The sequence below is a fragment of the Haemorhous mexicanus genome, chromosome 16 (assembly GCF_027477595.1).
Source record: "Haemorhous mexicanus isolate bHaeMex1 chromosome 16, bHaeMex1.pri, whole genome shotgun sequence".
In the NCBI taxonomy this organism is placed as follows: domain Eukaryota; kingdom Metazoa; phylum Chordata; class Aves; order Passeriformes; family Fringillidae; genus Haemorhous; species Haemorhous mexicanus.
The window spans coordinates 3,280,252-3,307,997 of NC_082356.1; the positions used below are offsets into that span (position 1 = coordinate 3,280,252).

A 27,746-nucleotide genomic window follows, 5' to 3' on the forward strand; every position below is an offset into this window, starting at 1 on the left:
ATGGAGCAGAGAGCCACAAGAGGGCCCAGGCTGGCCTGGGGGGAAGAAGAGAAAGAAGGTCCTGGACCTGCCCCCGCACAGGAGACTGAAGAGCTGGAGCCATTGAGTGGTGGTGAGTGGTAGAGCTGGGCCACAGAGTTGGTGCCTGCAGCAAGCTTGGAGCTGAGCCATCCCATCCCATCCCATCCCATCCCATCCCATCCCATCCCATCCCATCCCATCCCATCCCATCCCATCCCATCCCATCCCATCCCATCCCATCCCATCCCATCCCATCCCATCCCATCCCATCCCATCCCATCCCATCCCATGGGCCATGCCCATGGATATGAAGGAATAGAGGCTAGGCAGACACCCCGCAGGGGCCATGCTCCATCCCCTGGGGCATCCCAGGGCTGTCCCTTCCTGGGAAGCACAGGGCTGGGCTGTGTTCTCCGGCCTCTCCCGCAGCCCCTCAGCTCTGGCTGTGCTCCCTCTTTGCCAGGTGCAGCCCTGGAGCGCACACAAGAGCAGGACCCCGCCCGTGGCCTCTTCCACAGAACAGCACAGGTACCTGCAGCCATCCCCTCCTGGGCTGGGCCTGCTGTCACAGTGCTTGGAGCATTCCGTGCAAAATCCCTGGCTTCCTGCCCTTCTCCTACAGCTGGTTTGCAAATTCCTGAAGAGAATTCGGGAAGAAGAGACCAGCCCCATGGTCACTGGGCTCAGAGCATATTCGCACCTCTTCAAAACCAAGACCAGTGCTGCCCTGCTGGATATGCTCGTAGAGGAGGGCTTTTCCAATCCAAAGCAAGTAAGCAGCCTGTGGCCAGGGTTTGATCCTCCCAGGAATTGCTTGGCCTCCCAAGCCATGCCTGCTGGTCACTGGAAACCTTTGAGGCCACATGGCAGTGTGTTGGGAAGGGCAGCACTTCTCTGGGGAAGCTGGGGACATTCCTCCCTCTGGCAGCTTTCCAAGTCTCCCTGTGCCTTCTCCAGGTGCCCGCCCTGGTCAGGTACATCCACCAGTGGCTCCTGGCCAATCAGTTTGCTGAGCACAGGCTGAACAGGACCCTGCTGGATCTCACTGAAGCACAGCCCGCTGACGTAGTCATGACGCTCCTGCGTGTGTCCCCGTGCTGTGACAGGTATGGGGCCCACCTGCCCAGAGGGCTCACGGCTCCCCAGCCCATCAGCCTGTACAGCCTGTTGCAGGTGTCTGACCAACAGAGAGTTCCAGGGCCCTCTGGCTGCTCTCTTTGCCAGCCCTTGCACGTCAGCCCCCGAGCCTGCTGCCACGCTCCCTTGCCACCCCTCAGGGGACTGTCCCCATAGGGCTGGGCTGCCTGGGTGCTTCTGGTGAGGGCCAGTGGGCAGAGGCAGAGCTGGAAGCCAGCTCAGATCCCCACTGCTGCCCAGGCCCTGATGCTGTGTCTGAGAGCCCCCTGAGACAGAGCTCTAACCCCACAGAGCTGCTTTGACCATGTGGAAGAGCATCATGTGCTCGCCCAGGACTGCGGAGCCGGTGCTGCTGATACTCCTGGATGTGCTGGGGAGCTGGCCAGAGCACAGCACGTGCACCTCAGATGGGGACAAAACGGGTGTCTTTGCCCTGGCTGTGAGTTTCTGCAACTGGCCTTTGCTGGCCCCACGGCCACCTCTCCAGCAGCTCTCCATCTTCCTTGCCCCACTGCATCTCCCTGCCTCAGGGACTGGGCTGAAACCTTGCTCAGGAGCAGCTTCAGGGGCACCAGGCCCCGTGCTCCCCCTGCCTCTCTCCTGGCCTCTCCCTCCCCTGCTCGGGCCCTGCCACACAAACACCTCAGCACTGAGGGCTGTCTTGGGGGGCTTTGTCCTTTGCAGGCAGCTGTGGTGATGTGGAAGATCCTCCAGGTGCCCTGTGTCCCACATATGGTGACGGTGTATTTCCCCCGCCTCTTTGTGCATCTGCTCTTCCAAGTGTTCTTCAGCACTCTGGATGTGCCAGAGGAGGTCGATACCTTCTGGAAAGGATGCCAGGAGCAACATGGCCTTGCCACCAGCCCCAACAGGTGCTCATCCCACTCCTCCTGTCCATGCCACAACCCTGGGCAGGAGCCAGTGCTCCCAATGTGACCTGGGCTTTGCTCTGCACGCAGGTTTGCAGTGCAGACTCTGAAGTCCCTGCTCTGCCGAATGCAGCAGGAGGATGTGGTGGTGGCAGTGGAACGTAGGGATGGCTGGGACACGCTGCTGTGTGCTGACACCCACCACTATGCCGTGGGTCTGCTGGCCAGGTGAGACCCCCTTCTCCCCACTGCCTCTGACATTTGTGCTCTGTTCCAAGGGTTCCCAACACAGTCCCCGTGGTTGTGGCCCAGAGGGCCTTGTCAATGAGGGATGGCCAAGCAGACTGGAAAAGGCTGGGAGAGGAGGGTGCCCACAAGGAGCCACCTCCCAGATAGGCCAGGGCCCCTTGAAGGATGCTGGGGAAAGACCAGACCTCTGTGAGTCAGTCCTGGCAGAGGTTTGTTCCCTTGGCCAAAAGTCTTGGTTCCTTTTTCTCCTGCCAGGGAGATGTGCTGTGTCTCCATCCCCTTGTGTTCCCGGATCGCTCGCTACCTGCTCCGGCTGCTCAGCACACGGGAGCCACGCTGGGATCTGCCTGCCCTGGCGTTCCTTGTGGAGGTGAGCCTGATGGCCAGCACTGCCTCGCTCAGCTGCCTCCCAGCTCTCTGCCCTCTCGGAGCCACGGCTGCCTGGGACGGTGCCCGCACCCTGTGCTGCTGCCTGGGCCCAGCCCTGTGCGGTTCTGGGCTCCTGCCGGCCGGGTCCCCTGTCACTGCCCTGTGCCTTTCAGGTCCTCGAGTTCCTGGACCTGAGTGAACGCGGTGCTAACAGAGTCCTGGAAATCTTGTCAAGGCAGCTGCAGAGCGAGTGCAGGGAGAGGCGTCGCCTGGCGCTCAGGGCCCTTCTGGAGCTCATTGAGGAGCCCTCAATGGTGAGAAGGGGGCAGCAGCTGAGGCTGAGCTGGGGAATGCAGTCCCTTGGGCTTGGCTGATCTTTGGGCACTGGGGCAGTTGCTCCCAGCTCTCCTGCCTCCCAGTTCAGCTGCCCGAGTGCTTCAGGACAGGCCTTTGGCCTCTGGGCCCTGCAGCAGCAGGATGGCGTTTCACAAACTTGTGTTCCGCACAGACCGAAAAAATGTGGAGCCTGACTGAAAGTCTTGTGGAGCTCCTGTGGGACGCAGATGGAGAGATAGTTAGCATGACAGTCATGCTTCTCAGCTTTATCATCTTGGACAATGACATGCTGATGCCCAGCCCCATCACACTGCAGCTGCTTGAGGCACTCCTGCCACTCTTTGACCACGTAAGGCTCGCTGCCCCCAGCCAGGCCACTGGGTGCTTCCCAAGCACTGTGCCTTGTGGATTTGCAGGCCTGGGCCAAGCTGAGCCCCGTGCAGCCAATGCTAAGGTCTTCTTTTCTTCCTTCAATACAGAATAATAGCCAGGTGCAGCTGCTCTCCATACTGCTCTTCAGAACCTTGGTGACTCTTCCACTGAAAAAGAATAAAAAGGCCCTGAAGACACCCCTGCGCCAGAGCCTGCTGCCACTCTTCTTCCACTGCCATGATGAGAATCGGCGTGTGGCACAGGTGAGGACTCGTGGGCTGCTGCTGTCCCCCTGGCAGGGGGCTCGGCTGCCTCCTGCCCTGGCGCCTGCCGGGCTGCAGCCTCCTCCAGGCCTTGGCACAGGGACGTGAGTCCTGCGCCCTGGGCTGTGGGGCCATCTCCGCATCTCTGCTGCTCTCCAGGCTTCTCAGGAAACGCTGCTTTGTGTGGTCAAGTTCCTGAAGAGGAGGGATCTTGAAAGACTGGTGAAGAACCAGAAGCCGTGGAAGTTCACCAAGTGCCTGGTAAGGACGGCCTGGAAGTCCCAGCCTCTGCCTGGAGAAGGCCCCTGAGTGCGGTGCTCAGAGTGCGGGGCTGGCAGCTGTGCCCCTGCCCGCTGCTGCACCCAGAGGCCGTGCAGGCTCTTCTCCAGGCTCCTGTGGGCCTGAGCCGGGCTCCGATGCAGCCCTGGCCCAGTGGAGCTGTGGGGCGGGCCGGCACCACGGCTCCCCGGGCAGCAGCCGGCCCTCTGCCCCTCCAGAGCCCGGCACCAGCAGCTGCTGGCCGCGCCTCAGGGCTGTGCAGGCAGGGGAGGCTGGGGCTGGGTGCAGGCAACGCCCGGCCATGGGGCTGAGCCCGCGCCAACCCTTCCCTCCTGCCGCTCTCTCCAGCTGGCAGACCATGGGAGCAGAGCAGCCGAGCACCTGCGCCGGGCCCTGCCCTACCTGCAGAGCCCACAGGAGTCCCTGCGAGTGGCGGCCATCAGGTTCATTGGTGAGCCACAAGCCCGCGCTCCCTCCCGGCCCTGCCACACCTCGGCCCCAGCCCCGCATGCTGCCCCGGCAGCGCCACCCGGGCCCGGCACCATCGAGCCCCGCCTGGCCCCAGCGCTGCTGCCGCCCTCTCTCAGCTGTGCCCTGGGGCGGCAGCGTGCAGCAGGGGCCGGGCTGAGCCCTGCCGGGCCAGCAGGGCGTGTGGCCACAGTGCCAGCAGCGCCGCTGGCAGGGAGCTGTGCCGCTGGGGCTGTGACAGGCTCTGTGTTCCCAGGGATGGCCGGGCGGCACCTGAGGGGGAAGAAGGAAGAGCTCCGGCTCATCTGCAGTGGTGAGTGAGGGCAGCGTGCGGACAGCAGGGGCTGATGGGGGGAGCTGCAAGCCCTGCCCCGGCTGCAGAGGGCTCTGCTCCCTGTGTGGATGAGGGGCGGCGTGGGCAGAGCACACAGTGTTTTCAGGGCCACATGGGGGATTCGTGGCCAGGAGCTTCGGGCTGGTCCCATTGGTCCCTGCTCCCTCCTGGCCATGGCTAGAGGCGGCTGGAATGGCCCTGGCAGGGGACTCTCCTCGGGTTCTCTCAGATTCTGACCGTGGCTCTGTTCCTCTCTCTTTCAGCCCTTGAACACCTGACAGAGGACACCAGCAGTGCCACGTCACACATGGCACTTCCTACACTGAATGTCCTCCAGGCACTCCAGAGTGAGCGATCTTCCGTCTTCCAGAGGCTGCAGGATCAGCTCCGCAGGGCATGGAGGACACGGCCTCGTCTGTCGGGGCTCGGCTGGCTGCGCTGCTGGAGATCTGCAGAGAGCTGAGCCCAGAGGCTCTGTCTGCTGGGGACACCTAAGCCAGCGGGAATTTTCTATTTCTTCAAGATTGTTCTTTTATTTTTGTTTTTTCTTTAGTATATGAATATAGATTGTGTTATAATACACAGACTCCCGGGAGCTTTCTTTTGCTTCCCAGGGTCTGCAGGGCATAGGGGAAGAGGGGAAAAAGGGTGCTTGGGCTCAGCAAGCTGTCCCGGCGTGCTGTGTTGCAGGGAAAATGGCCAGAAGCCCCTTGGCCTTTGGTGGTTCTGCTGAAGCCTTTTTGCTGCCAACAGAGCGGGTGGGCAGGGGCTGGAGCTGCAGAGATCCCTGTGAGAGCGGTGCCTGGAGATGGCCACAAGCCCTGTCCCAGGCAGGAAGCGCCATCTGTGTCCTCCTGCCCGTGTGCTGCTGGCTGGATTGCTGAGGGCTCCGAGGTGCCTCTGGATGGGGCTCCTCTGCAGCTGCTGTGGGGCTGCGGCGCTGCTGCCGGGCAGGTTGGCTGGGCTGGAGGAGACCCTGAGGGGACGGGGCCATGAAGGGACGAGGGGCTGCAGAAGCCCTGACAGGACACAGCAGTGGGAAGGCATGAGGGGGATGTGTGAGGGAGTGGGTGGCTGTAACGTTGGCTCGAGGGGGAGTGGGTTGAAGACAAAGACACTAACTCTCCCCAATGTTCATGTGGCAAACAGAGAGCATTTATTCTCAAGCCCTTCCTTCTAAAGGGCCTTTGAAAAACCCAGTCTGGGTAATTTCATTGCTCTGCTCTCTATGCCTTGTCAGGTTCTGCCCAGTGAAATGCTGCAGCCTTGGCAGAGATGTGACTGGGCAAGGCCCCTGTCAGTCAAACCAGGGGCTGGTGCATTCACACAGCACTAGCCAGCCTGCACTGGGACACATGGCAGCAGAGTGCAAGGCACAGCTCCGGGTGCTCCCCAGGAACCTCAGCTCTGGGAGCACTGTCTGCCCCAAGCTCCAGGGGCTGCAGTGGGAGCCCAGCTGGGCTCTGCCCTGGGGCCATCCTGCAGGGACAGCTGGAAACAGGGAGCATTCCCTTGCCACAAAGAGCCAAGCCAGGCCTGCAGGGCAGCTGCTCCAGCCTGGACTGCACTGTTGTGTGCTGTGCTCTGGGGCTGGGGCTCCCTGCACAGGGGACTGGATGGTGTGCCAGAGTGTTGTCTTAGATAACACAAATTCTAGCGTCATCATAGCGCAAGGATTTCGTATTGTCAGAGCTTCACACCTTCTTGATGTTCCTCACAGGCAGTTCCTCTACACACTGACTGTTCCAGCTCCTTGCAGGAGGAATCTGACTCCTCTCACTCCTCTTCCCTTACTCTTATATATCACTAGTTCTTGGTGGTTGCAGGTGTGGCCTGTCAAGATCAGGCCTGCCTCCAATCTTCAGCAACTGGTCCAGCTGCAACTCATTGGGGACAAGATCACCCTGTACACCAGAGGAGAGAGAGCAGCTTCAGCTTCGGCCTTACTGAGGTGGGTGTGTGGGCTGGGAAGGGTGAAGAGGCTCAAGGGGATTCAGAGAGCTCATCCTGCAGGAAGGACAAGGGAAAGGGAGTGGGAGCTCAGCAGTGAGCAGAGCTGAGGGCTGGAGAGTGGCTCTCAATGACACCAAAATCCCATGGGACCTCTGAGACATTGCTGCTCCTCAGCCAGCGACAGGATGCATCCCTAAGCCTGGGGCTCAGCCTTCCTCGTGGGGAGGGGCACCAAGGAAGGCAACAGTGTGATACAGGCTGCAATGGGCTGGGAACTCACTGAGGGAAAAGAGGGAGCAGTAGTAAAAGGCAGATGGGGAGAGAACTGTTCAGAGAAGGGCTGAGCTACAGCTTGAGCAAGCTGAGAAATGTCATTTGGGGGCATTCCAGATTGATTTCATTTCAGAAGTTACTGAACAAATTTATTTTTTGGGGGGTGTCCTGTTTTCCCTTGGAGGTGTACACTCTGCAAACTTGAGCTGTGCTGCCAAAATGCTCAAGCAAGTCTGTGCTGCAGGTCACACCATTTCTTCTTTGGCTGATTCCAGCCCGGTGCTGAGCTCCAGCAGAGCCCTGGCAGAGCCCAGAGCAGCCTCAGCACCCGCAGAGCCCGGCTGCAAGGAGAGAAAGCAGAAACCGCCCGTCAGCTGAAGGCTCCTGTGCCCTTGTCCCAGCTGCCCACGGTGCCCAGGCCATGCTGGCTGTGCTAAGAGCGGTGCCCAGAGCTGCCCATCACTGCTGCTTTTGGCAGCAGGGCAGGAGGGCAGGACGTGTGCCCAGCATCAGCCAGCCAGGGCACATCCACCTCCTCAGCAGCTGCCCAGAGCAGGAGGCTCCTGTGCTCGCTGCCATCTCCCAGAAGCTCTGATCCCACCATGCCAGGCAGACGGGGACCCACCTCACGCCCTCCCCTGCTGGAAGAAAAGCTGGTCCCAAACGATGTCCTCAGCCTTCTCCAAGGGCACGGCCCATCCACACTGCAGCTGGTCCCAAGAACTTCCTGATCCAGACTGGACCCAACCTATAAGGCTTCATCTAGAAAAACAAACAACAAATTATTGAAAATAGATTACAGACAAAAAGGGGAAACAAGAAAAAAGGTAAAAAAATCTTATCTCTGCTAGGGCCTTGAGGAAGGCCCAACCCCTGCATGCAAGAAAAAACCCACACACCGAGAAGGGAAGCCCAGGCTTTCTCCCTTCCCCCCTGCACTGCCCCCCACAATAATGCTGATCCCAAAGCAAACAAGGGCAGTGGAGCAGCCCAAGCCCTTCCTTGCCTGCACAGCAAAGCAGCCTCAGCACAGGTTCTGGAGTCCCACCTCTGCTCCCACCATGGGGTTTGTTTGTGTCGGGCTGGCTGCCCCAGCCCCAGCCCGGGGCACGGTGGGGGCTGGGGGCTGTTGGCAGGGCCAGGAGCCCACTCCCATTTCGTACCCAGCCCAGCCCATACCCCCAGCCCTGCCAAAACCAGCTGGGCAGGCGACTGAAGGATCAGCTGCATCTGCCGCAGCAAAGGGGGAACCTTTGGTTCCCTGCCAGGCTGTGCAATGCCCAAATGTGGGAGCATCCCCCTGGGTGTGGACTCATCTGTAAATTTGCTGTGGAGCCTGGCTTTGAAGAAGGTGCCACAATCAAAGTCCATCATCTTCAGCTGGCCCGTGGCCAGGTCCAGGAAGAGGTTGCCATCCTTGATGTCATCCTCGCTGTCTCCAGCAGCAGCAGTCCCACCTGGTACAGCTTCTCCAGGGGCTCCTTCTCCTTCCCTGGGGTGAGACCAGGCTCTCAGGTTCTGCCCAAGGCCCCAGCTGTCAGGGAACCAGGACAAGCAAAACCAGCTCGGATGGTGGCCACCAGTGCTGGGCAGAGCAGCTCAGCTCCAGCACAAGGGCTGTGTGTTCCCATCTGATGAGCCCTGGGCAGTGAACCGGGCAGGACAAAAAAGTCTGGCTTCCTTTGCTTCTGACTGCCAAGGCATGCATGGAGCTGTAACTTACCAGGGCCCTGCATCACAGTGTGCCTGTGGCTCTCTCCCTTCTTCTAGGGCAGATGAATATCCTGCATCCAAGGATGACAGAGCACCTCTTCTAATGAGGGCCTTTCCAAGTCCAGCATGGATAAACACCGCCTGATCAGATCTTGGCACTCTGGGCAGAGAAACCACAAACCGCTGGTCAGTTGGAGAAGGCTCCTGTTGGCTTTGCCCCACTATTCCCGTGCCCAGGCCATGCTGGATGTGCTCAGAGCTGGGCCTAAGCTTTCCCATCCATTCCCTGGTTTGGAGGAGAGCAGGAGAGCAGGACATGTGCCACCTCCTCAGCAGCTGCCAGAGCAGGATGCTCATGAGCCCGCTGCTGTCTCCCAGCACTGGTATTCCCCCGTGCCCAGAGATGAGGATCCACCTTGAGAGAGCCCTTGTGGCAGCGAGAGCTGATGGTCCCAGCTGATGTTCTGGCCCCTCCTGAAAGGATGCTCCCCACAGACCATCTGGTGCAGCAGGATGCCCAGGGACCAGATGGTAGCTGGCCTGCCATAGTACCAGCCAAAGTGGGTCCATTCCGGGGGGCTGTATGACCGTGTTCCTATGGAATACAGATGGAGTTCATCAGGGGGATGCTGCTGCTCCCAGAGCCTGGCCCCAGCATCCTTGCTCCAGTGGCACATGGGGTGTGACGCACTGCCCTCTCACCAGCACCTGGGACTTGTGTACAGACTTGGGGTTGGAAGAGGGCAGTGGAAGCCCTGGCAAGGCCCCACCATAACAAGGAAGAAACCACTCAGTGCTGGGGGAAAATCCATGCCTGCATCCTCCCTGCCTGCATTGCTCCAAAAAACATTATGAACCCAAAACAAACCAGGCGAGTGGAACAGTCCAAGCCCTTTCTCACCAGCACACCAAACTGGCTGGGGCACTGGTTCCGACCCCCCCTCTCGGCTACCCCCACCCACGGGTGTTTTTGTTGGGCTGGCTGCCCCAGCCCCAGTCCTGGGCAGAGTGGTGGGCAAAGGCTGCCTGCAGGGCTGGAAGCTGGCTCCACACCCAGCCCTGCTCAAAAGCAACTTGGCTGAAGTCTCAGTGCCATGAAGGGCTGCAGAAGGGAGAATCCCCACTGCCACACCCAGCTTGGGCTGTGAGATGTTGGGCCATGAGATGCTGGGACCAGGAGCACACCCTGTGTGGGCTCACCTGCAAAGTGAGTGTAGGCTGTGTCCTGCAGGTAGGTGCCACAGCCAAAGTCAATCAATTTGGCCTGCCCGGTGGCCAGGTCAACCAGGATGTTCTCTGGTTTGATGTCCCTGTGCAGGACCCCGCAGCTGGTGCAGTGCTGCACGGCCTCCAGCACCTGGCGGAACAGCTCCCGCGCCACCTCCTCGGGCAGGAAGCCCCGTGCCCGAATGAAATGCTGCAGGTCCTGACATCGCTCCGGGCGCTCCAGCACCATCAAGACATCGTTGGGGAGCTCAAGCCACTCCAGCAGCTGGACCACACCAGGGAAGCCAGTGGACACCTTGGCCAGCAGCACGATCTCCAGGGGTGCGCTGGTGCCGTCGGGCTGCGGGAGGAGCACGATGCCGTCAGTGGGGCTGATGCCGTGCCGGGGCTCGGGAAGCCCTCAGCCAGCCTGGGATGCTCTGTGCCCTGCGCTGGCCCCACGCCCGCTCTCCCTCGAGGCGTCCTGGCAGCTTCCACCCTGCCGGGCTTCGGCTCATTCCCGCCCGGCACGGCCCGGCTGCTCCCGCTGGCCCCGCTCACTCACCAGCTCGCCCCAGTGCCGGACGCGCTCCCGTGGCACCCTTTTGATGGCCACCTGCAAGCCAAGGGCAGCAGCGGGCTGAGTTCGCTGCCCGCCTTGCTCAGCCCCATCCTCCGCCCTCCTCCTCCTCCGCCCCCTCCTCCTCCTGCGCCCGCCGCTCACCGGGGCGCCGTCCGAGAGCCGCGTGGCCGCGAAGACGCTGCCGAAGCCGCCGCGCCCCAGCAGCGAGCCCAGCCGGTACTGCTCCTTCAGGCCCTGCTGCGCCTTCCCTGCCGGCGGGACGCGGCTGTCAGCGCTCGGCCCGGGGCCAGCAGCGGCCCCCGAGCGCCCCTCAAGCGCCCCGGGCCGGCCATCCCCAGGCGTTCGCTCCCTGCAGCGGGACAGCGGCGGCTCGGGGCCGGCGGCCGCGCTGCCGAGCGGCAGAGTTTGGGCCGGGCAAGCGGCAGCGGAGGCGGCGGGAGCGGCCGCGCCGCCTGTGTCCTCCGCGGGCACCGGGAGGGGCCGGGGCCGGGGCCGGGGCCGGGGCCGGGGCCAGGGCCAGGCTCGGGCAAGGCGGAGCCAAAGGGAGGCGATGCCGCCCCAGCCCCAGGCACTGATGCCCGCCCAGCAGCGCCACCGCCAGTACGGCCAGAGCCGGCCGGAGGCGAGACCGCGGCGGGACGGCCGGGGCCGGGGACGGGGCAGCCCCGCCCGGGGCCGGGGGCGGGCCGGGGGCATGGCCCGACCGGGCATGGGGAGAGAGACTGGGAGAGGAGGGGACCTCGGGAAAGGGAGACCGGGAGAGGGAGAGACAAGCGGGACTGCGGGACAAGCGGGACTGCGGGAGAGGGAGAGGACAAGCAAGAGGGACTCGGCAAAGGCGCTGCTTTCGCTGCTGCTTTCGCTGCTGCTGCTGCCGCTGCAACTGAAGCGCCGGGGCCGTTTGTCCCCGTGTCCGTTTGCCCGTTGCCCACTCGCCCCCGCGCCGAGCCCCGCGCTCCCCGGGGGCAGCCCCTGAGCCTGTCCAAACACGGGAACTTGGCCGTGTTCAGCCAAGACCCAGAGTCTGCACTCCCGCGCAGCGGCACAGGAATCCCCTCGGTCCCTGCTGTGCATTGTCCCTGCTGAGGGTCAAACACTATCGGAGCGCATTCCCTGAATGCTGAATTTGTACGTGACCCAGGCACTGCACTTACCTCTCCAGCATTGCTTTCCAAAGAAAACCAGGGGAAGGCAAACTGGGTGTAGCTCATGGTATTTGACAGTGTCTACAACTTGCCAAGTCATGGATCTTCGAGGTGAGATCCATTTGGAATTAATGGATGGAGAAGTAGTTCAAGATGGGAAAAGGGGACATAAAAATAAATCGAGTAAAACATCTCAGATGGTTTCTTTCTGTTTTCTTTGAATTTCTTAAAAGCTCTTTCAGTTTTCCCATCATCTGCTCCTCAGTCCTCTTTGCTCTTTCCAAGAATCTTTCCTGGAGAACGAGGTGCAGCTTCTGTCACAAGATGTGCCACCAACTGCAGCTCCTCTTGGCTTTCCACACCATGCGTGCAGCATGACACTTGCAGCAAAGCAGGACAAATATTTGAAGAACTTGACAGCTTCATCTTTCTTTTCCTTGTGGGCTGGGCAGTTATGCCATTGGTGAGGTTTTCACTGTTACTGTTCTACCTTAAGAAAACGTGATGGGCTACCAGGAATTGTTAGGGAATGCAAACCTGACTGCAGAGAAAGAATCTCCAGAGCCTGCAGCCTGAAATGGAGAGCTGTGGGATAATCATTCCAACATGCCCGTGGACATAGGGAAAGTGAGCTAGAAGATGAAAATGGGCTGACAGAGGGAGTTTGTTTCAGTGTTCAGTTCAGATGCTTCTCCATCTCATGCATTGATATGAATCAAGAGTACAGTCAGTTCATGAAAATTACCAGAACATGCTGGACCTGTCAGGAGATGAGTGGAAGAATTTGAAAAGGAAAAATGCATGGAATGACTTGGCAAACTTTGTCTCTAAGAAGGGTCATTTTTTCCTAATAATTTCTGATCAATTCCCTCTGCTTTTGTGCTTCCTAACAAGTCCATTTTCATCCCAGATTGCCCATGAAATGGCAGCCCTGAGCTTGTGGAAGTGCCCGAAAGATTCCCTGTTCCTCTGCAGGGACCCTGAGGCTGAAGCAGGAGCCTGAGCCCTCTCTGGGGAAGCCTCCTCCGGGCTGGAATTTGTGCCGTCCTGGGAGAGGAGGAGGAGGGGGAGAGCGCTGGCGCTGTGTGGCAGGAGCAGGAGGTTTGGGCCGCAGGACATTCCGTCTGCGCCGCTGCCCCGCAATGGGCGGCCGTGCCCGGGGCTCTGGGCCTGGCCCCGCGTGCGCTGAGCTCCCGACACTGCGGGAGCTCCCCGGGCTGGGCTCAGCTTCCCGCTGGGACTGGGCAGCAGGCTGGGCTCCAGCTGGGATCAGCAGCAGCTGGAAATACCTCTGCGCATCTCCACTTGCTGCTGCTGCTGCTCAGAAGGAGAAACAATGAAGTGAGTCGAGAAGTTCTGGTTTCTCTTCCTCCTGGTGGATTTTTTCATTTGATTTGACACTTGAGAGGCAATTTCTGTGATTTTATTTCAGCAGCAGCAGCAACAGGGCAGTGTTTGAGCACTGCAAATGTGGTCTGTGTGGCTTTAATTCTCCTTGACTTAGTGCTCAGGGACTTTAGGGGATTTCAAGATCTGCTAATCATGATGCCTGTGACCAAAAGCCTGAGTTCACCTATTGCCGGCCGGGGGTCTATGTACAAAATCACAAACAGGACCGGACTGCTGAGGAATGTGTCTTGAGGTGTTTATTTTCCAGCATCTGTCTCATTACATGGTTATGACAGTGGGAAGATGCCGGCAGTTTGTGTCCTCGGCAGCAGACAAAGAACTCAATGTTACAACTTACTTAAAGAGTTTTTTGACCAATCACACAAAGCAAAAGCATATTGACAGTAGTTCTATCCAAACATTATAAGCACACGTACCTTCGGTTAAAACAATGCCTGATTATTTTGAATACAATACCTGCTTGTAAGCCTTAAAACACAATGTTCAGAGCTCATTTATTAAGCTCAGTACTTCCTAATATCAGGCTAGATATACTTTTCTGCAGCTTAGGGAGTTTTTCTAGCCAAGCGTTAATACACAAACTATTGTTCTATTTGTCCTTACTTTCCCACTTCTTATTTAACTTTTCTGCTGCCCTATCTCATGGTTACAGCTCAGCTCTAATCACAGTTCTGCTGTCTCTGAGGCCTGCCTTTTGCAGCTTTCCCAAAACCCTCTGATTTTAAGGATTCCCACATTCACCGTCACGAATGCACTCTGGGTAGCACTGATCAAAAAAGGCAATTGCAGTTTTACAGATAAATTTCAAGTGGCAAGAGCAGCCATGATCTCCAATTGCCAAGGCAAAGGCAGCAGCAGCCTCCTGCTGTCACCTCAGGGTGAGTAAAGCAGTGCTGAAAACAGCGCTGGAACCCGATCCTTTCTTTCTCTGCGGGCAGGGTCAGGGCAGCACAGGCGGGCCCTGCGCAGTCAGGGCTGTGTGTGGGTGATTGCTGCTCTACTCCAGAACTGAGCTGGAAAAAGCCCTCGGGAGCCGAGGCAGGAGCAGGCGGGAAGGGGCCGGCGCTGCTGCTGCTCCTGGCCGGGAGCCCCGGCTGGGCCGGGCCGGCGCCCCCTGCGCTGCGGCTGCTGCTGCTGCCAGAGCCGGGCGGGACTCGGGGACAGGGAACGGACACGGGGGGACAGCAAAGGCCTGGCGGCTGCAGGGATGGTGGCGCTCGGGCCAGCGCCAGCACAGAGCTTCAGCCCGCAATGAACCCCGAGGGAAACGCTGGGGAAAGGCTCCATTTCAGCCTTTCTTCACTCGTGGCTGTGAAGGGACTGAAATAAAAGGAGAACAAGCAGGGCCCGACCCCTTCTCCTTTGGGAGGAGCCCCAGGCCTGGGGCTGTGAGGGGCCGTGTGGGTCTGTGAGGGGCTGTGAGGGGCTGAGAGGGGCTGAGAGGGGCTCAGATGGCTCGTGAGGGGCCATGAGATGTGAGGGGTCCTGAGAGGCCATGAGGAGTTTTGAGGGGCCATGAGAGTCTCTGAGAGGCCATGAAGGGCTGTCGGGGACCTTGAGGGGGAGAAGGGTCTCTGAGAGGCTGTGGGAGGCCTGGCACCTCATGGAACCAAGGGTCAGTTATGACACTGTGGAACCAAGGAGACTGTTGTTTGCAGTATAGAAACTTATAGAGTCAAAAGTGCGCTGTGACATTCTGGGGCCTCATGGAACCGTGGAGACCATTATGACACTTCAGCAGCCACTGGATCCAAGGGGCCACTGTGACACTGCAGGGCCTTGTTTAACCAAGGGGTCATTGTAGCATGGCAGGGCCTCATGGAATCAGGGGGATCTTGGTGGGGCTTCATGAGACCACGGGGACAGTCTGACTCTGTGGAATTAAGGAGACCATTGTGACAATACAGGGCTCGGTGGAGCTAAGGACTGATGTGACAGTGAGGATCCCAATGGAATCAAGGGGCCATTCCCTTTTTCAGGGTTTCATGGAGCCAAGGTGTCCTTGTGACACTGTGGGGCATCATGGAGTCCTGGAGACCATTCTGGCACTTTGAGGCCTTGTTGAATCAAGGAGCTCTGCAGGGCCTTGTGGAACCAAGGAGCTCTTTGTGACACTGAAGGGACTCATGGAAGCAAGGAGGCTGTTCTGGCACTCTGAGTCCTCATGGAACCAAGGGGCCACTGTTACACTATGGGTGCCCATGGAAGCAAGGGGCCAGTGTGCCATAGCCATGCCCTGAGAAACCAAGAGTCCATTGTGATCCTGCAGAGCCCTATAGAACCAAGGGGCCATTGTGGCACTCTGCACAGTTCCATGCAACCAAGAAAAAACATTTTTACCCTGCAGGATTTCATGGATGCAAGGGCCATTGTGCCACTGCGGAGCCACGGAGACCATTGTGATGTTGCTGGGCCGTCTGGAAACAAAGATCTGTTGTGATACTACGGGGCCTCATGGAACCAAGGGGCAATTGTGATGCTGCAGGGCTCAAGGATCCAAGAACATTGAACAGGTCTGCTTGGCTTGGCCTGACTGGTCCAGCTGACCTTGGCATGTTGAAGGTTGCTTCTCATCTGCCCCTAAAACTCTGGAGTTCTGTGCTTTCTTTCCTGTGAGAACGAACTCTCCCACTCCTCCAGGGGTTCATGGCTGAAATTGGGATTTTACCTCCATATTTGATTATATCCAAAGATTGTTCTTATATGAAACCTGCCCTAAGCACTGCCTGGTTTGTCTGTAGGGGAAATCCCCTGGGTGCCCCTCCTTCAGCTCGAAACTGCCAGCAAGGGTCAGCTGAGAACAGCCCTGCTGGGCAGAGCTGCTCTCTTGTCCCTGCACTGAGAGACCATCCCTGTTCCTCTCAGCCCCACACGATTTCACCTGCAGTGCTTTAGAAATGTCAGGGATTTCAGACACCCACAACCACTCCTAACTGTGGCAAGTGCAGCTGGATGAACAAATAAAAGGAATTCTCTCAGCTCAGGTTTTCAGACCAGCAAATTGCAAAGTGAAGAGCTGAAAAGCTTTTTTGGTGTTTCACTAATCTGTTTAATTGGTGATCACCCAGCATTCTCAGTTGCCTCTCTCTGCACAAGAAGAAGGAATCCTCTGGAGCCCATTTGTGTGAGTCCCTGCTCTCAAGGCCTGAAAAACCCAGAGCCCAGGTGAGGGGAATACAGAGAAGTGTTCCTAAAAGAGAGACCCTGAATGTTGAATTGCTATGGGATATGCAATATATCTTGCTCTAAGTCTGTCTCAGCTCTGTCCTGCCTTTTCCTTCTCAGGAGAAAATAATTTCCTGAGGCCACAAATGTCCAACAGCAGCTCCATCAGCTACTTCCTCCTGCTGGCATGGGTAGACACGTGGCAGCTGCACCTCCTGCACTTCTGCCTCTTGCTGGGCATCTCCCTGGCTGCCCTCCTGGGCAACGGCCTCATCATCAGCGCCGTAGTCTGCGGCCACCACCTGCACACACCCATGTTCTTCTTCCTGCTCAACCTGGCCCTCACTGACCTGGGCTCCATCTGCACCACTGTCCCCAAAGCCATGCACAATTCCCTCTGGGACACCAGGACCATCTCCTACTCAGGATGTGCTGCACAGATCTTTCTGTTTGTCTTTTTCATTTCAACAGAATTTTCCTGTTGTATTGCACTAAATAGTTTATTTAGTTGTTGTTGTTGCACTGGTGATGGGAAATTTCTACTGAGCATATTGGGTCAAGTAGATGGGTTTTCCCCCTCCCTCATCACATGGTCTCCCCCTCACACACCCCCCCTGTTATACACACCGGGTCTGTCCCAGAGGTACTTCACCCCTCCCCAATGGCATCCCATTGGCTCCAGTCCTCTCTCCCCTGCCCCCATCCCCGAGGGTATAAAATCTCCTGTGGGAGAGTTCCACGCGCTCTTTTTCTACCTGGGTGGCCCCATCACCTGTGTCTTGCACCAAGCCAATAAACAAGATACTTGCACCCACGTGGAGAAGAGCGCCTCTCGTCTTTTACTTTCGTCTGTGTGGGTCCGTGTGGGCTAGAGTCTTAAGCTAGCCGGATTGGACTCATATAAGGCCCAGGAAAACCTCGGATTACCGCATTTTCCCTCCTGACCATCATGTGCTACAACCACTACATTTCCATCTGCAAACCCCTGCACTATGGGACCCTCCTGGGCAGCAGAGCTTGTGCCCACATGGCAGCAGCTGCCTGGGCCAGTGCCTTTCTCACTGCTCTGCTGCACACAATACATTTTCCTGCCCCTGTGCCATGGCAGTGCCCTGGGCCAGTTCTTCTGTGATATTCCCCAGATCCTCAAAGAATCCTGCTCACACTTCTACCTCAGGGAACTTGGGCTCCTTTCTGTTAGTGCCTTCTTATCATTTGCCTGTTTTGTGTTCATGGTTTACTCCTATGTGCAGATCTTCAGGGCCGTGCTGAGGATCCCCTCTGAGCAGGGATGGCACAAAGCCTTTTCCACCTGCCTCACTCACCTGGCCGTGGTCTCCCTGTTCCTCAGCACTGCAGCCTTTTCCTACCTGAATCCCCCCTCCATCTCTTCCCCATCCCTGGACTGGGGAGTGTCAGTTCTGTACTCGGTGGTGCCTCCAGCCCTGAACCCCCTCATCTACAGCCTGAGGAACCAGGAGCTCAAGGATGCCCTGAGGAAAATGATGACTGGATGATTTCTGAAGCAACCAATTTCCCATTTTCTTCTGCATAGCTTTCGGAATGGAACTCATGAAAGGCCCAACAGGCCTTCCGAGGGCTTTGGTAATGTTCAGTGGATTTTCTCTCATAAAAATATCCTCAATGAAACTCTTTAATCCCCCCATCAAATTCACTGTTCACCTCTTGATCTTGACCCAGAAGCTCTGTAAACCAGGGTTTGTGCTATCGCTGCATTTGAAGAAAAGAAACTACCTTGCAGTGCCTGTTTTATCTGGGATCCCAGCTCAGAGACCTGCATGAAGTTAGAGGGGAGAAGGGGAAAAGAGTCCCAGCAGAGCAGCACTGCCAGGGAGCAGCAGGGGTTGGTCCTTTCAGAGCTGCCCTGCCCAACTCCAGCCTCTCCTTCCCAGCCCTGCTGTGGCTGTAAGGCCGGAGTGCTCTGGCAGCTTGGTCACTGTCCTGCTGCGTGTCCCTGCTGTGGCCACAGGCAGGGACAGGCCATGGGCACTGCTGGGACACAGCTGGGCTCCAGCACAGCAGCTCCATCAGCCAAGGCCATCTCCTGAGGCAGGGCAGGGAGGCTTTGCTCTCCTCCAGAGCTGCTGTCAGCAGTGTGCCCCAGGAATGCCCTGGCACAGCAAAGCCCAGTGCCTGGGGCAGAGGGGAGTGTGCAGGGGGGGCTGACAGCAGTGTCCTGGCACAGCCAGAGCTCCTGGCATGGACCTGAGGGAGCAGCAGAGCAGGGCCTGGGCTGTTTCTTTGTTCTGGGGACAGCCTGGGAAGGTGCCCCAGGGCAATTGTCCCACACCAGCCCCTGCAACCACCATTGCCAGCACTGGCCTCTCCCCACCTGCAGGAGGTTGTTTGTCCCTGCACGGAGGGACACCAAGTGACCAGGCCAGCTGGCCATGTCTGCTCTGTCCTGAGGAGATCTCAGCAGTGCATCGTGTGTGTGTGGGGAGATGAACCCCAGTGAGCACAGACACCATCAGCAGCACCCGGGGGTGGCACAATTCCAGTGGCACAAACAGTGCCTTGAGGCCACTTCACTCTGAGAGTAACGTCCTCTGGAAAAACACCTGAATTCTTTGCTGGGTTGTGGTGAGGATTGCATGGAGAGAAACATCCAGGGCAGGGAGGCTCCAGAGAAAGTGCTCAGGTGTCCTGGGGTGGCTTTATGATGCTGAATTGTATCCCCATGCGTCTGTTTAGCCCAGAAATAAGTTCTGCACCTTTAAGACTGGTCCCAAGAACAAAGGCAGGGAAGTCACAGTGTGCAGTTTGTGTGTGCAGAAGCTTCATTTTCCCTGCCCTGGAATTCTTTCTCTCTCTCTGTGTTGATCTGCAGCACAGGCAGCAAGCAGGAAAGAGCTCTCCTTTGCTTTTAGTTAGTTTATTTTAGCTAGCTGAGGCAGAGAAAGTCTCTGGACTGTGGTTTTTCCTTTCCTTGGAACTGTTCAGCCATGGTCTGGACCGAAAACCCAGAAGAACCCTGGGAGCTCACGCCTGTGGCCGTCCAGGGCCCGGGAGGCGACATTCCAGTGCCAGAGGGACTGACAGGGACTGAGGGAGCCAAACCACAGCCCAGGGAAGGGCTCTGTGAACCCCAGAAGGACTTTCTGAGTTTGCCATCTCTTCAGAACAGCGAGAGATTTCATTTTTTTAATATTATTCTGTTTTTTTTTCATGTTTGTGAGTACTTTGCTTGTTAAATAAACAGTTTTTTCCACTTTTCTCAAAGGAGATTTTTGTCTCCTCAACAAGTGGGGGGAGGGGCTGCTTGAATTTGTTTTCTAGAGGGACCCCTTTGGAGGTTTCCTCCCTAAATTTGACCTAAACCAGGACATCAGGGCAGCCAATGACTGCACAGAGACATCACTGGAGGCTGGGTCAGTGGGAAGAAATCACAGCTGCCTCCCTTCTGAACCACCCCGAGGACCTGGACAGGGCTGTGCTGTGTTCTGGGCACTGACCTGGAACTGAGGGATGTGGAAAAGGCCTCTGGTGTCAGCAATGTTGAGAAGGCTGGGCAGTGTCCCTGTGGGACCTCTCTCAGACCCCTTGGAAAGGCCAGAGCCATGCCAGAGGGTCCTGGGCCCTTGGGAAGGGCAGACATGGAACCAGTCTGCAAACAGGGCAGGGAGGGGGACTGGGAGAGCCACAGCCTGGTCAGGCTCAGCAGGGAAGGGGATGTGGCAAATCCTCCTGCAGCCATTCCAGGCACTGGCAGGACAGGGCAGGGACTGCAGAACCCCCGTGGGAGGGAAAAGAAGGGGATGTTGTGTGCCCAGACTTCAGCCAGGCCTGTGACAGGGTCTGCTGTGCTCTCCTCAGAGCCAGACTGGAGAGAGCTGGGCTGAAGGAGTGGAACATGGGGTGGGTGGGAATTTGGCTGAACAATGAGGGTCAAATGTCATCCATGGTACAGAGTCCTCTTGGCAGCCAGGCCCTGGTGACATCCCTCAGTGACCAGCCCTTGACCACCACTGTGGAATATTTCTATTGTCTCTAAAATGGCATGAAATGCACTTTCAATTCCTTTGTGGATGCTGCCAAATTGCAGGGAGTCTCTGATTGAACTCATCTGGTTAATGGTGACTGCCAAACGTAATTGGGCAAAATGACTGGGTTTGGCAAATTTGTCTTGCCATCAGGTGCCAAGCAAGCCACAAGAAAGTGCAGAAAAAACTTATGCATCAGAGGAAAGGCAGTTCAAAAGGGAAAAACCCAAACCCAATCAAAAAAAAAAAAAAAAACCCAAATAAAATCCAATCAAAAAACCCACAGCAACACCCACCCACAACAGCACAAAACCCCCACCAAAAAAACAAACCACAAAAAGGAAAGGGCACAAACAGAAGTAAAGCAAATCCACAGGAAATCTCCTACCAGCAGAAAATGTTTGACCACCTTGTGGCAGGAGAGGATTCTGTATGTGTAGGTGCTGTTTTGAAAGAAAAATGTCTTAAAAAAGAAATTAATCCCCTACCCCCCTTCTCCCCCCACTTCTCTCAGTTGATTGCTTATCATGGTGTGACATGGAATGGAACATCCCTTGGGTCAGTCCAGCCCAGCTGTCCCATCCCTGTTCACCAGGAACACCTGCCCACCCCAGGCCCATGGGTTGGGGGGTTGCAGACGCCTCATGCGGGGCGAGCACTGAGACAAGGACAGGAGAAGAGAACAACATTTACTCTTGTCAAGGACAGCAGAACAGAACAGCACAGCCTTGGAGAAACTGATTAAGGATGTACCTCTGGAAAACAGAAGTCACACAAAATGCAAGCAGGATGCCAGCTCAGCTCGGCAAGGCTGAAAAAACAGAAGTTATGCAGAACAATAATACTGCTCTTACTCAAAAGGGGGGGGTCAAAGAACAGCCACCTAAAAAGGACACTGGATGTTGCAGACAAAACCCAAAGAACCATGGAAGGATTTGTGATAAGGGATGCAACTATGTCAAAGAAACTTAAATGAAGTGGGGATAACTAATGGATACATAATCAGCGTGTGTGATAAAAACTCTGGGCATTTGAGGCTCAGTGCACCTGAATGGAGGAAGGATGGCCCAAGTGACCACCATGTTGTAATAAAGAATACCTGCTTTCAAATACTCAAAACTCTGTTCAGAAGTTTGTATCCAGCAGATTTCAGTATCAGTGGTGTCCTTGACTCCATTATGCCCCACAGTTTCACAGGGGCCCCTTGGTTCCATGGGGCCCTGCTGTATAACAATGGACCCTTGGTTCCCTTGGGTTCTGTTCTGTCAAAATGGCCTCCTTGGTTCTGCAGTGCCACAAAGCTCTCCTTGGTTCCACAGGGCCTTGGTGTGTCACAACAGCCCCTTGGTTCCATGAACTGCCAGAGTGTCACCCTGGTCTCTTGGATCTGCAGTGTCACAATGGACAATTGGTCACAAGCAGCCCTGCTGTGTCACCATGAATATTTGGTTCCATGGGACCCCACAGTGTCACAACGGCCCCTTGGTTCCACGAGGTTCCACAGCATCACCATGGTCTCCTTGGCTCCGCAGTATCTCCATGGACCATTGGTTCCATCTGTCCCTGCTGTGTCACAGTGGTTCCTTGGAACCATGAAGCCCCACTGTATCACAATGGAATCTTGGTCCTGTGAGGTTCTGTACTTTGTCACAATGGTCTCCTTGGTTCTGGACTGTGACAATGGACCCTTGGTTCCACGAGGTTCCATGATGTCACAATGGTCTCTGGTTCCTCAAGGCCTTGCTGTGTCACAATGGAACCATGGCTCCATGAGCTGCCATGGTGTCGCCATGGTCTCCTCAGATCCACATTGTCACAATGGACAATTGGCTCCATGGGCCCTGCTGTGTCCCAATAAACCCTTAGTGCCATGAGGTTCTGTGGTGTCACAATGCTCTGCCTGGTTCAACGAGGCCCTGGAGTGTCACAATGGCTGCTTGGTTCCATGAGCTTCCATAGCACCAACAATGGTCTCCTTGTTTCTGCAGTGTCATAATGGACCCTCGGTTCCATGAGGTCCCTAAATGTCACTGGTCTCCTGGGTTCCTTGTGGCCCTGCTGTGTCACCACGGCCCCTTGGATCCATGAGTTTCTGTACTGTCAGCAATGGTTCCTTTGTTCCAATGAGGCCCTGCTGTGTCACAATGGACCCTGGGTTCCATGAAGTTCTCCAGTGTCACAACGGCCCCTTGGATCCATGATTTCCCATAGTGTCACCATGGTGTCCTTGGGTCCACACTGCCATAATGGACCATTGTTGCAGCTGAAATAGCTGCTAATAAAGGCCAGGATAGGGAAGCAAAAAGGGCCTTTGCATGGCATCCACAGATGTTTAACTCAGCCGTGCGGTGAGATGTTCAGGGTCACAAGGCAGGACTCCTGGGGGGAGTCCAGGTTCCTGTATCTCCAGAGGTGGGGGCTGATCAGTGCCATTGGGGCAGTACAAAGATGGGGGCCAAGGGGGGAATATGGAGGGAGTGGCTGAGGGACATAGGACAAGGGGAAGGAGCCAATGGGGTCAAACAGCTTTTGAGGGAAGCTTCTTGTGTCTCCCTAACCCAGGGAATGCCTCTCAGGGTCTCCACAGCTGCAGAGTGTCAAAATGGCCCCTTGGTTCTTCTGGGCTTCTCAGGATCACAGTGGCCCCTTGGCTGCATGAGGCCCAGCTGTGTCACACCAGCCCCTTGCTTCCATGGGGCCCCACAGTGTCACAATTGTCCCCCCTTAGTTCCATGAGGCCTTGCAATGTCACAATGGACCTTTGGTTCCATGAGTCCCACGCTGATCCATGAATCCTTAGTTCCATGGGGCCCTGCAGTGTCACAATGGTCCCTTGGTTCCCTGGTGCCACACAGTGCCACAATTGCCCTTTGGCACAACAGGGCCTCATAGTGTCACAATGGACTCCTTGGTTCCATGGGGACACAAAGTGCCACAATGGCCCTTTGGTTTCACAAGGCCTCCAAGTGTGAAAATGGCCTCCATGGTTTCATGCAGCTATGCTGTGTCCCAATGTCACCTGTGGTTCCATGATGCCCCAGAGTGCCACAATGGTCTCATTGATTCTGCACTATTAGAATCTCTCCTTGGTCACTCACAGCCCCACAGTGTCTCTGTGGTGCCCTTGGTTCCATAAGGACTTGCAATGTCACAATGCTCCTTTGGTTCCACGAGGCCCCATGTGTCACAATGGCCTCCTTGGTTCCATGGTGTCAGAATGGCCCCTCTGTCCCATGGAACCCCACAGTGTCACTGGGGTCCCCTTGATTCCACAAGGCCCTGCAGTGTAACAACGGCCCCTTGGTTCCCATGGGTTCTGAAGATCCATGATGGTCTCCATGGTTCCACGAGGCCTTGCTGTGTCACAATGGCCTCCTTGGTTCCATGATGTCCCATAGCAGCGCAATGGTCTCCTTGGTTCCACGGTGTCACAATGCCCCCTTTGTCCCATGGAGCCCCACAGTGTCACTGGGGTCCCCTTGATTCCACGAGGCCCTGCAGTGTCACAATGGCCCCTTGGTTCCAGTGGGTTCTGAAGGGCCATAATGGTCTCCATGGTTCCATCAGGCCCTGCAATCTCCCAATGGACCCTTGGTTCCAAGGGCCCCGCAGTGTCACAAGGCTGCCTTAGTTCCACCAGGCCCTGCAGGGTCCAAGTGGCCCCTTGGCTCCATGAGGCAAAGCAGAACCAGAATGGCCCCTTGGTTCCATGGAGCACCACGGTGTCACCATGGTCCCATTGGTTCCACAGGGCCCCACAGTGGAACAATGGACCTTTGGTTCCATGAGGTTCCTCAGGGTCTCAGTGGCCCCTTGGCTCCATGTGGCCCCGCTGTGTCACAGTGCCAGCTGGTTCCATGAGGCCCCACAGTGTCCAAATGGTCTGCTTGGTTCTGGGAAGCCCTACAGAGCCACAATGGACCCTTGGTTCCAGGAGGCCTTGCTGTGTCACAATGGACTTTTGGTTCCAGGTGCTTTCACACTGTCACCAATGGTCTGAGCACTGCAGTGTCACCATGGATCCTTTGTTCCATGAGGTTCCAGAGCATAACGTGATCCTCTTGATTCCAGAAGGTTCTGCAGTGTCCCAATGGACCGTTGGTTCCATGCAGCCCCATAGTGTGTCACAATGACCTCATGGCTCCATGAGCTTCCACACTGCCAGCAATGGTCTCCTTGGTTCCATGAGGCCTTGCTCTGATACAATGGACTTTTGGTTCCATGGGGTTCCACAGTGTCACTATGGACCCTTTGTTCCATGGGGTTCCACAGTGTCACAGCTGGGTCCTTGGTTCTGTCAGCCCCTGCTGTCAACAAATGTCCAAAATATCAGAATAACACACCATACCATTAATTTGGTGTTTAAAAGGGCATAATTTATTCTGGCCTAAGGTCGAACATGAAATAAGTCCTATCCTTATGAGGACGTAATTATACCAGTGTGTTGCTTTTACACATTTGCTAAATGCAAATTACAATTTACCCATTTCTATAAAACCCACCCCAAGTTCCAGATTCAGTCCTTTTTTCTTTTACTGCACCCTTGAGCCAGATGTCTTCCTCTTGTGCTGAAAGTTCACAGGCAGGGTAAAAATGGAATTACCCTTTTGGTATCAGCCCAAGGCTTTGTGTGGGCAGGCAGAGGCAGGCAGGAGGCAGAGCTGTCAGCTAAGGAAGGGGCCAGCCAGGTGGGGCAGCCGGGGGATGAGCACAGCCTGCAGGGACAGAGGCGCAGGGCAGGGACACCGTAGCACAGCCTGGGCTGCACAGGGCACAGGCATGGGCAGCAGCTGCCAGGCCCTGACAGAGCCAACTTGGGCAGCACTTTGGCCATGGCTGCTGGGCCTGGGCCTGAGCCAGGAGCAGGAGACAAGTGACCCTTGCAGGCCTGGGGCCTCATGGCCTCCTTGTCCCTGCTCAGCAGCCTGGCAGGGGCCGCCCCATGCTCCTGCCCTTGGCACTGCACATCCCCACATGCCAGTGCCCATCCCGGGAAGAGCCCTGAGCAAGGAGGGAGGGACAGGATCTGCCTGGCCAGGGGCTGGGGCTCAGGCCTTGGCCCTTTGCATTCCTGAAACACATCCAGCTTTGCTCAGCCCCAGAGACACCTTGGCCTTGTTTGTCCCCAGCTGGCATCACTGCCTCCAGTGTTCTGCTCTACCTGGAACCTGGGGACGCTTTCTCAGTCATGTCCCTCAGTGGGACCCATTAAAACTTCAAGAAACTTTGGAGTTTAAATTTAACTTTGAGTTATGGAGAAGTTTCTTGAAGACTCTCTCAGGGACTGAGTCTGATGTAAACAACATCAAAGCCCTGAGAGGGTCATTAAAGTTTTCTTAGTCCAGTGATGGAGAAAGATTTCCAAGACCTTGTAAGAAATACACGTTCCTATTTTAAAGGTTGTATTTTATTTATTTCTCTTTAGAGCAGAGGTGATCCCAGCATTCTGTGATTGATATTGACCCAGGGTCTCTCCTCAGCAGCTCTGGCCTGCTCACAGAAGCTGTGCCTTGAGCTCTGACCCAGTGTGGACAACCTTGCTCCACATTCCCCAGCCCCATCCTGTCTGTCCTCACTCCCCTGGGACCTGCTGTGCTTGCAGAGCTGGCTGCACTCAGCCTAACAGAGATTTTCACTGTTTGGGGTTTTCTGAAGCAATCTGAAACTCCTGAGTTTCCCCGCTGAAAACAGACACACTGCTCAGGTGTGTGCCAGCCCAAGGTGCCACCAAAGCCACTGCAGACCTGCCCTGGGCCAGCTCTGAGGGTGGATCATCAGCCCAAGCTGCACTGGGCCACTGCAAGGGGCTGTGGCCATGGGCACTGCACTGACCCCACTGCTGGGTTTGGCTGCCTCGGCAACCGTGAGAAATTAAACTGTCCTTGGAAACACTGGGGAGGACTGGGATGTACTGGGGAACACTGGGAACGCAGTGGGAGACACTGGGACATACTGGGAGTGACACTGGGGAGGACTGGGACAACCTGGGAACACAAGGAATGCTGAGGGGTCATCTGTGTGGACTGGGGTGGACTGCAAGGGTAAACACTGGGACATACTGAGAGTGATACTGGGGGATACTGGGACAAACTGGGGACACTGGGAAACTGCAGAGAAGACTGGGGACACTGAGGCATTCTGAGGATGACATTGGGGGGAACTGGAAGGGACTGGAAATGAACTCAGGTGTTTTGGGACAGACTGGGTTGTACTGGGAGGGATTGGAGGGGTACTGGGGTTCTACTGGGCTGTACTGGGAGGGTTTGGAGGCACACTGGGGTTGTACTCGGCTCTCCCTGGAATGAAGTGGTCTGTAGTGGGGTTTTACAGGTCTGTACTGGGGATGAACTGGGCTTTACTGGGAGGGACTGGAGAGGTTGAAGGGGCTGTTCCCGCCTCCACCGCATCCCATTTGCCGAGGCTCCCGCCGATCAACGCTCACAGCAAATCAGCGCCTGAGCTCTGAGCCTTGGGGGCGCTGCCTATGGTAGGCCTCGCCTTATTTACTACAACTCCCATCATGCTCCGCGGCCAATATGTGCACCATATGAGCCGGGACTACAACGACCGTCATGTCCCGCGGCCTGATTAAACGCGGCACCCACCCCCCCTACCCCCCCCCCCGCCATTGGAGCCGGGACTATAACGCCCATCATGCCCCGCGCTCCACAGAACCACCACCCCCCCCCGGGATCCGCGCCCCATCTGTCCCATAAGTGTCCCCCAGACCCTCCAGGATCCCTCAGTGCCCCCTCAGCGCCCATTCGGGACCCCCCAAAAGCGTCCCCAGATCCCCTGAGTGCTCCCAGTCCCACAGATGCCCGGCACAGCCACTTCTGGGAATTCATCTCCTCTCATCCCCCGCGGTCCCAGAGCCCCTCAGATCATAGTCCCGCGCCTAAAACTCCTGCCGTGCCCCGCGCCCTAAAAAACTCAGGAAGAGCTCCTCGAGCTCCCACCAAGGGCTCTCGAAATGTTTAAGTTCCCCCGAAGACCTCAAGTCGCGGCTCGGACGCAAAAGTGTCCACCAAGAGCCCTCCCGGACCCCCAAACATCGTGTTCGAGCCACTTCCGGGACTACTGCTCCCATCATGCTCCGCGGCACACGTCCAGCGCTGTTCCAGTCCGGACTTCATCTCCCGTCATGCCTCGCGCCTCGCCGAGAGCCATTGCAGCCGCGCCTAGAACTCCCGTGATGCTCCGCGGCCCCGTTCCACGGTATCAATCACAGAATCACAGAATTTCTAGGTTGGGAGAGACCTTTAAGATCATCGAGTCCAACCCACGCTCCAACACCTCAAGTAGAACATGGCACCAAGTGCCAAATCCAGTCTTTTTTTAAATACATCGAGGGATGGTGACTCCACCACCTCCCTGGGTAGATGATTCCAGTATTTGACCACTCTTTCTGTGAAAAACTTCCTCCTTAATTCTAGCCTGTATCTCCCTTGGCACAGCTTGAGACTGTGTCCTCTTGTTCTGTCTGTTGTTGCCCGGAGAAAGAGACCGACCCCCAGCTCAGCACCACCACCCTTCAGGAAGTTGAAGAGAGTGATAAGGTCACTTCTGAGTCTCCTTTTCTCCAGGCTGAACAACC

General features: G+C 56.7%; 1 protein-coding gene and 1 pseudogene across 1 annotated transcript in view; one reads left to right on the plus strand and one right to left on the minus strand.

The window, feature by feature from the left end:
- Nucleotides 1-8,689: 8,689 nt before the first annotated feature.
- Nucleotides 8,690-27,746, minus strand: part of LOC132335032 (serine/threonine-protein kinase pim-1-like) — a 55,451-nt gene continuing 36,394 nt past the window's right edge. The window contains exons 2-6 of the mRNA XM_059861156.1: nucleotides 10,567-10,937; nucleotides 10,408-10,458; nucleotides 9,837-10,203; nucleotides 9,052-9,231; nucleotides 8,690-8,796 (exon numbers count right to left, since the gene is read on the minus strand). Of these exons, the coding sequence (XP_059717139.1) occupies nucleotides 8,690-8,796; nucleotides 9,052-9,231; nucleotides 9,837-10,203; nucleotides 10,408-10,458; nucleotides 10,567-10,937 (1,076 nt within the window). The remainder of the gene's footprint in view (nucleotides 8,797-9,051; nucleotides 9,232-9,836; nucleotides 10,204-10,407; nucleotides 10,459-10,566; nucleotides 10,938-27,746) is intronic.
- On the plus strand, nucleotides 17,095-27,334 carry LOC132334504 (olfactory receptor 14J1-like; annotated as a pseudogene).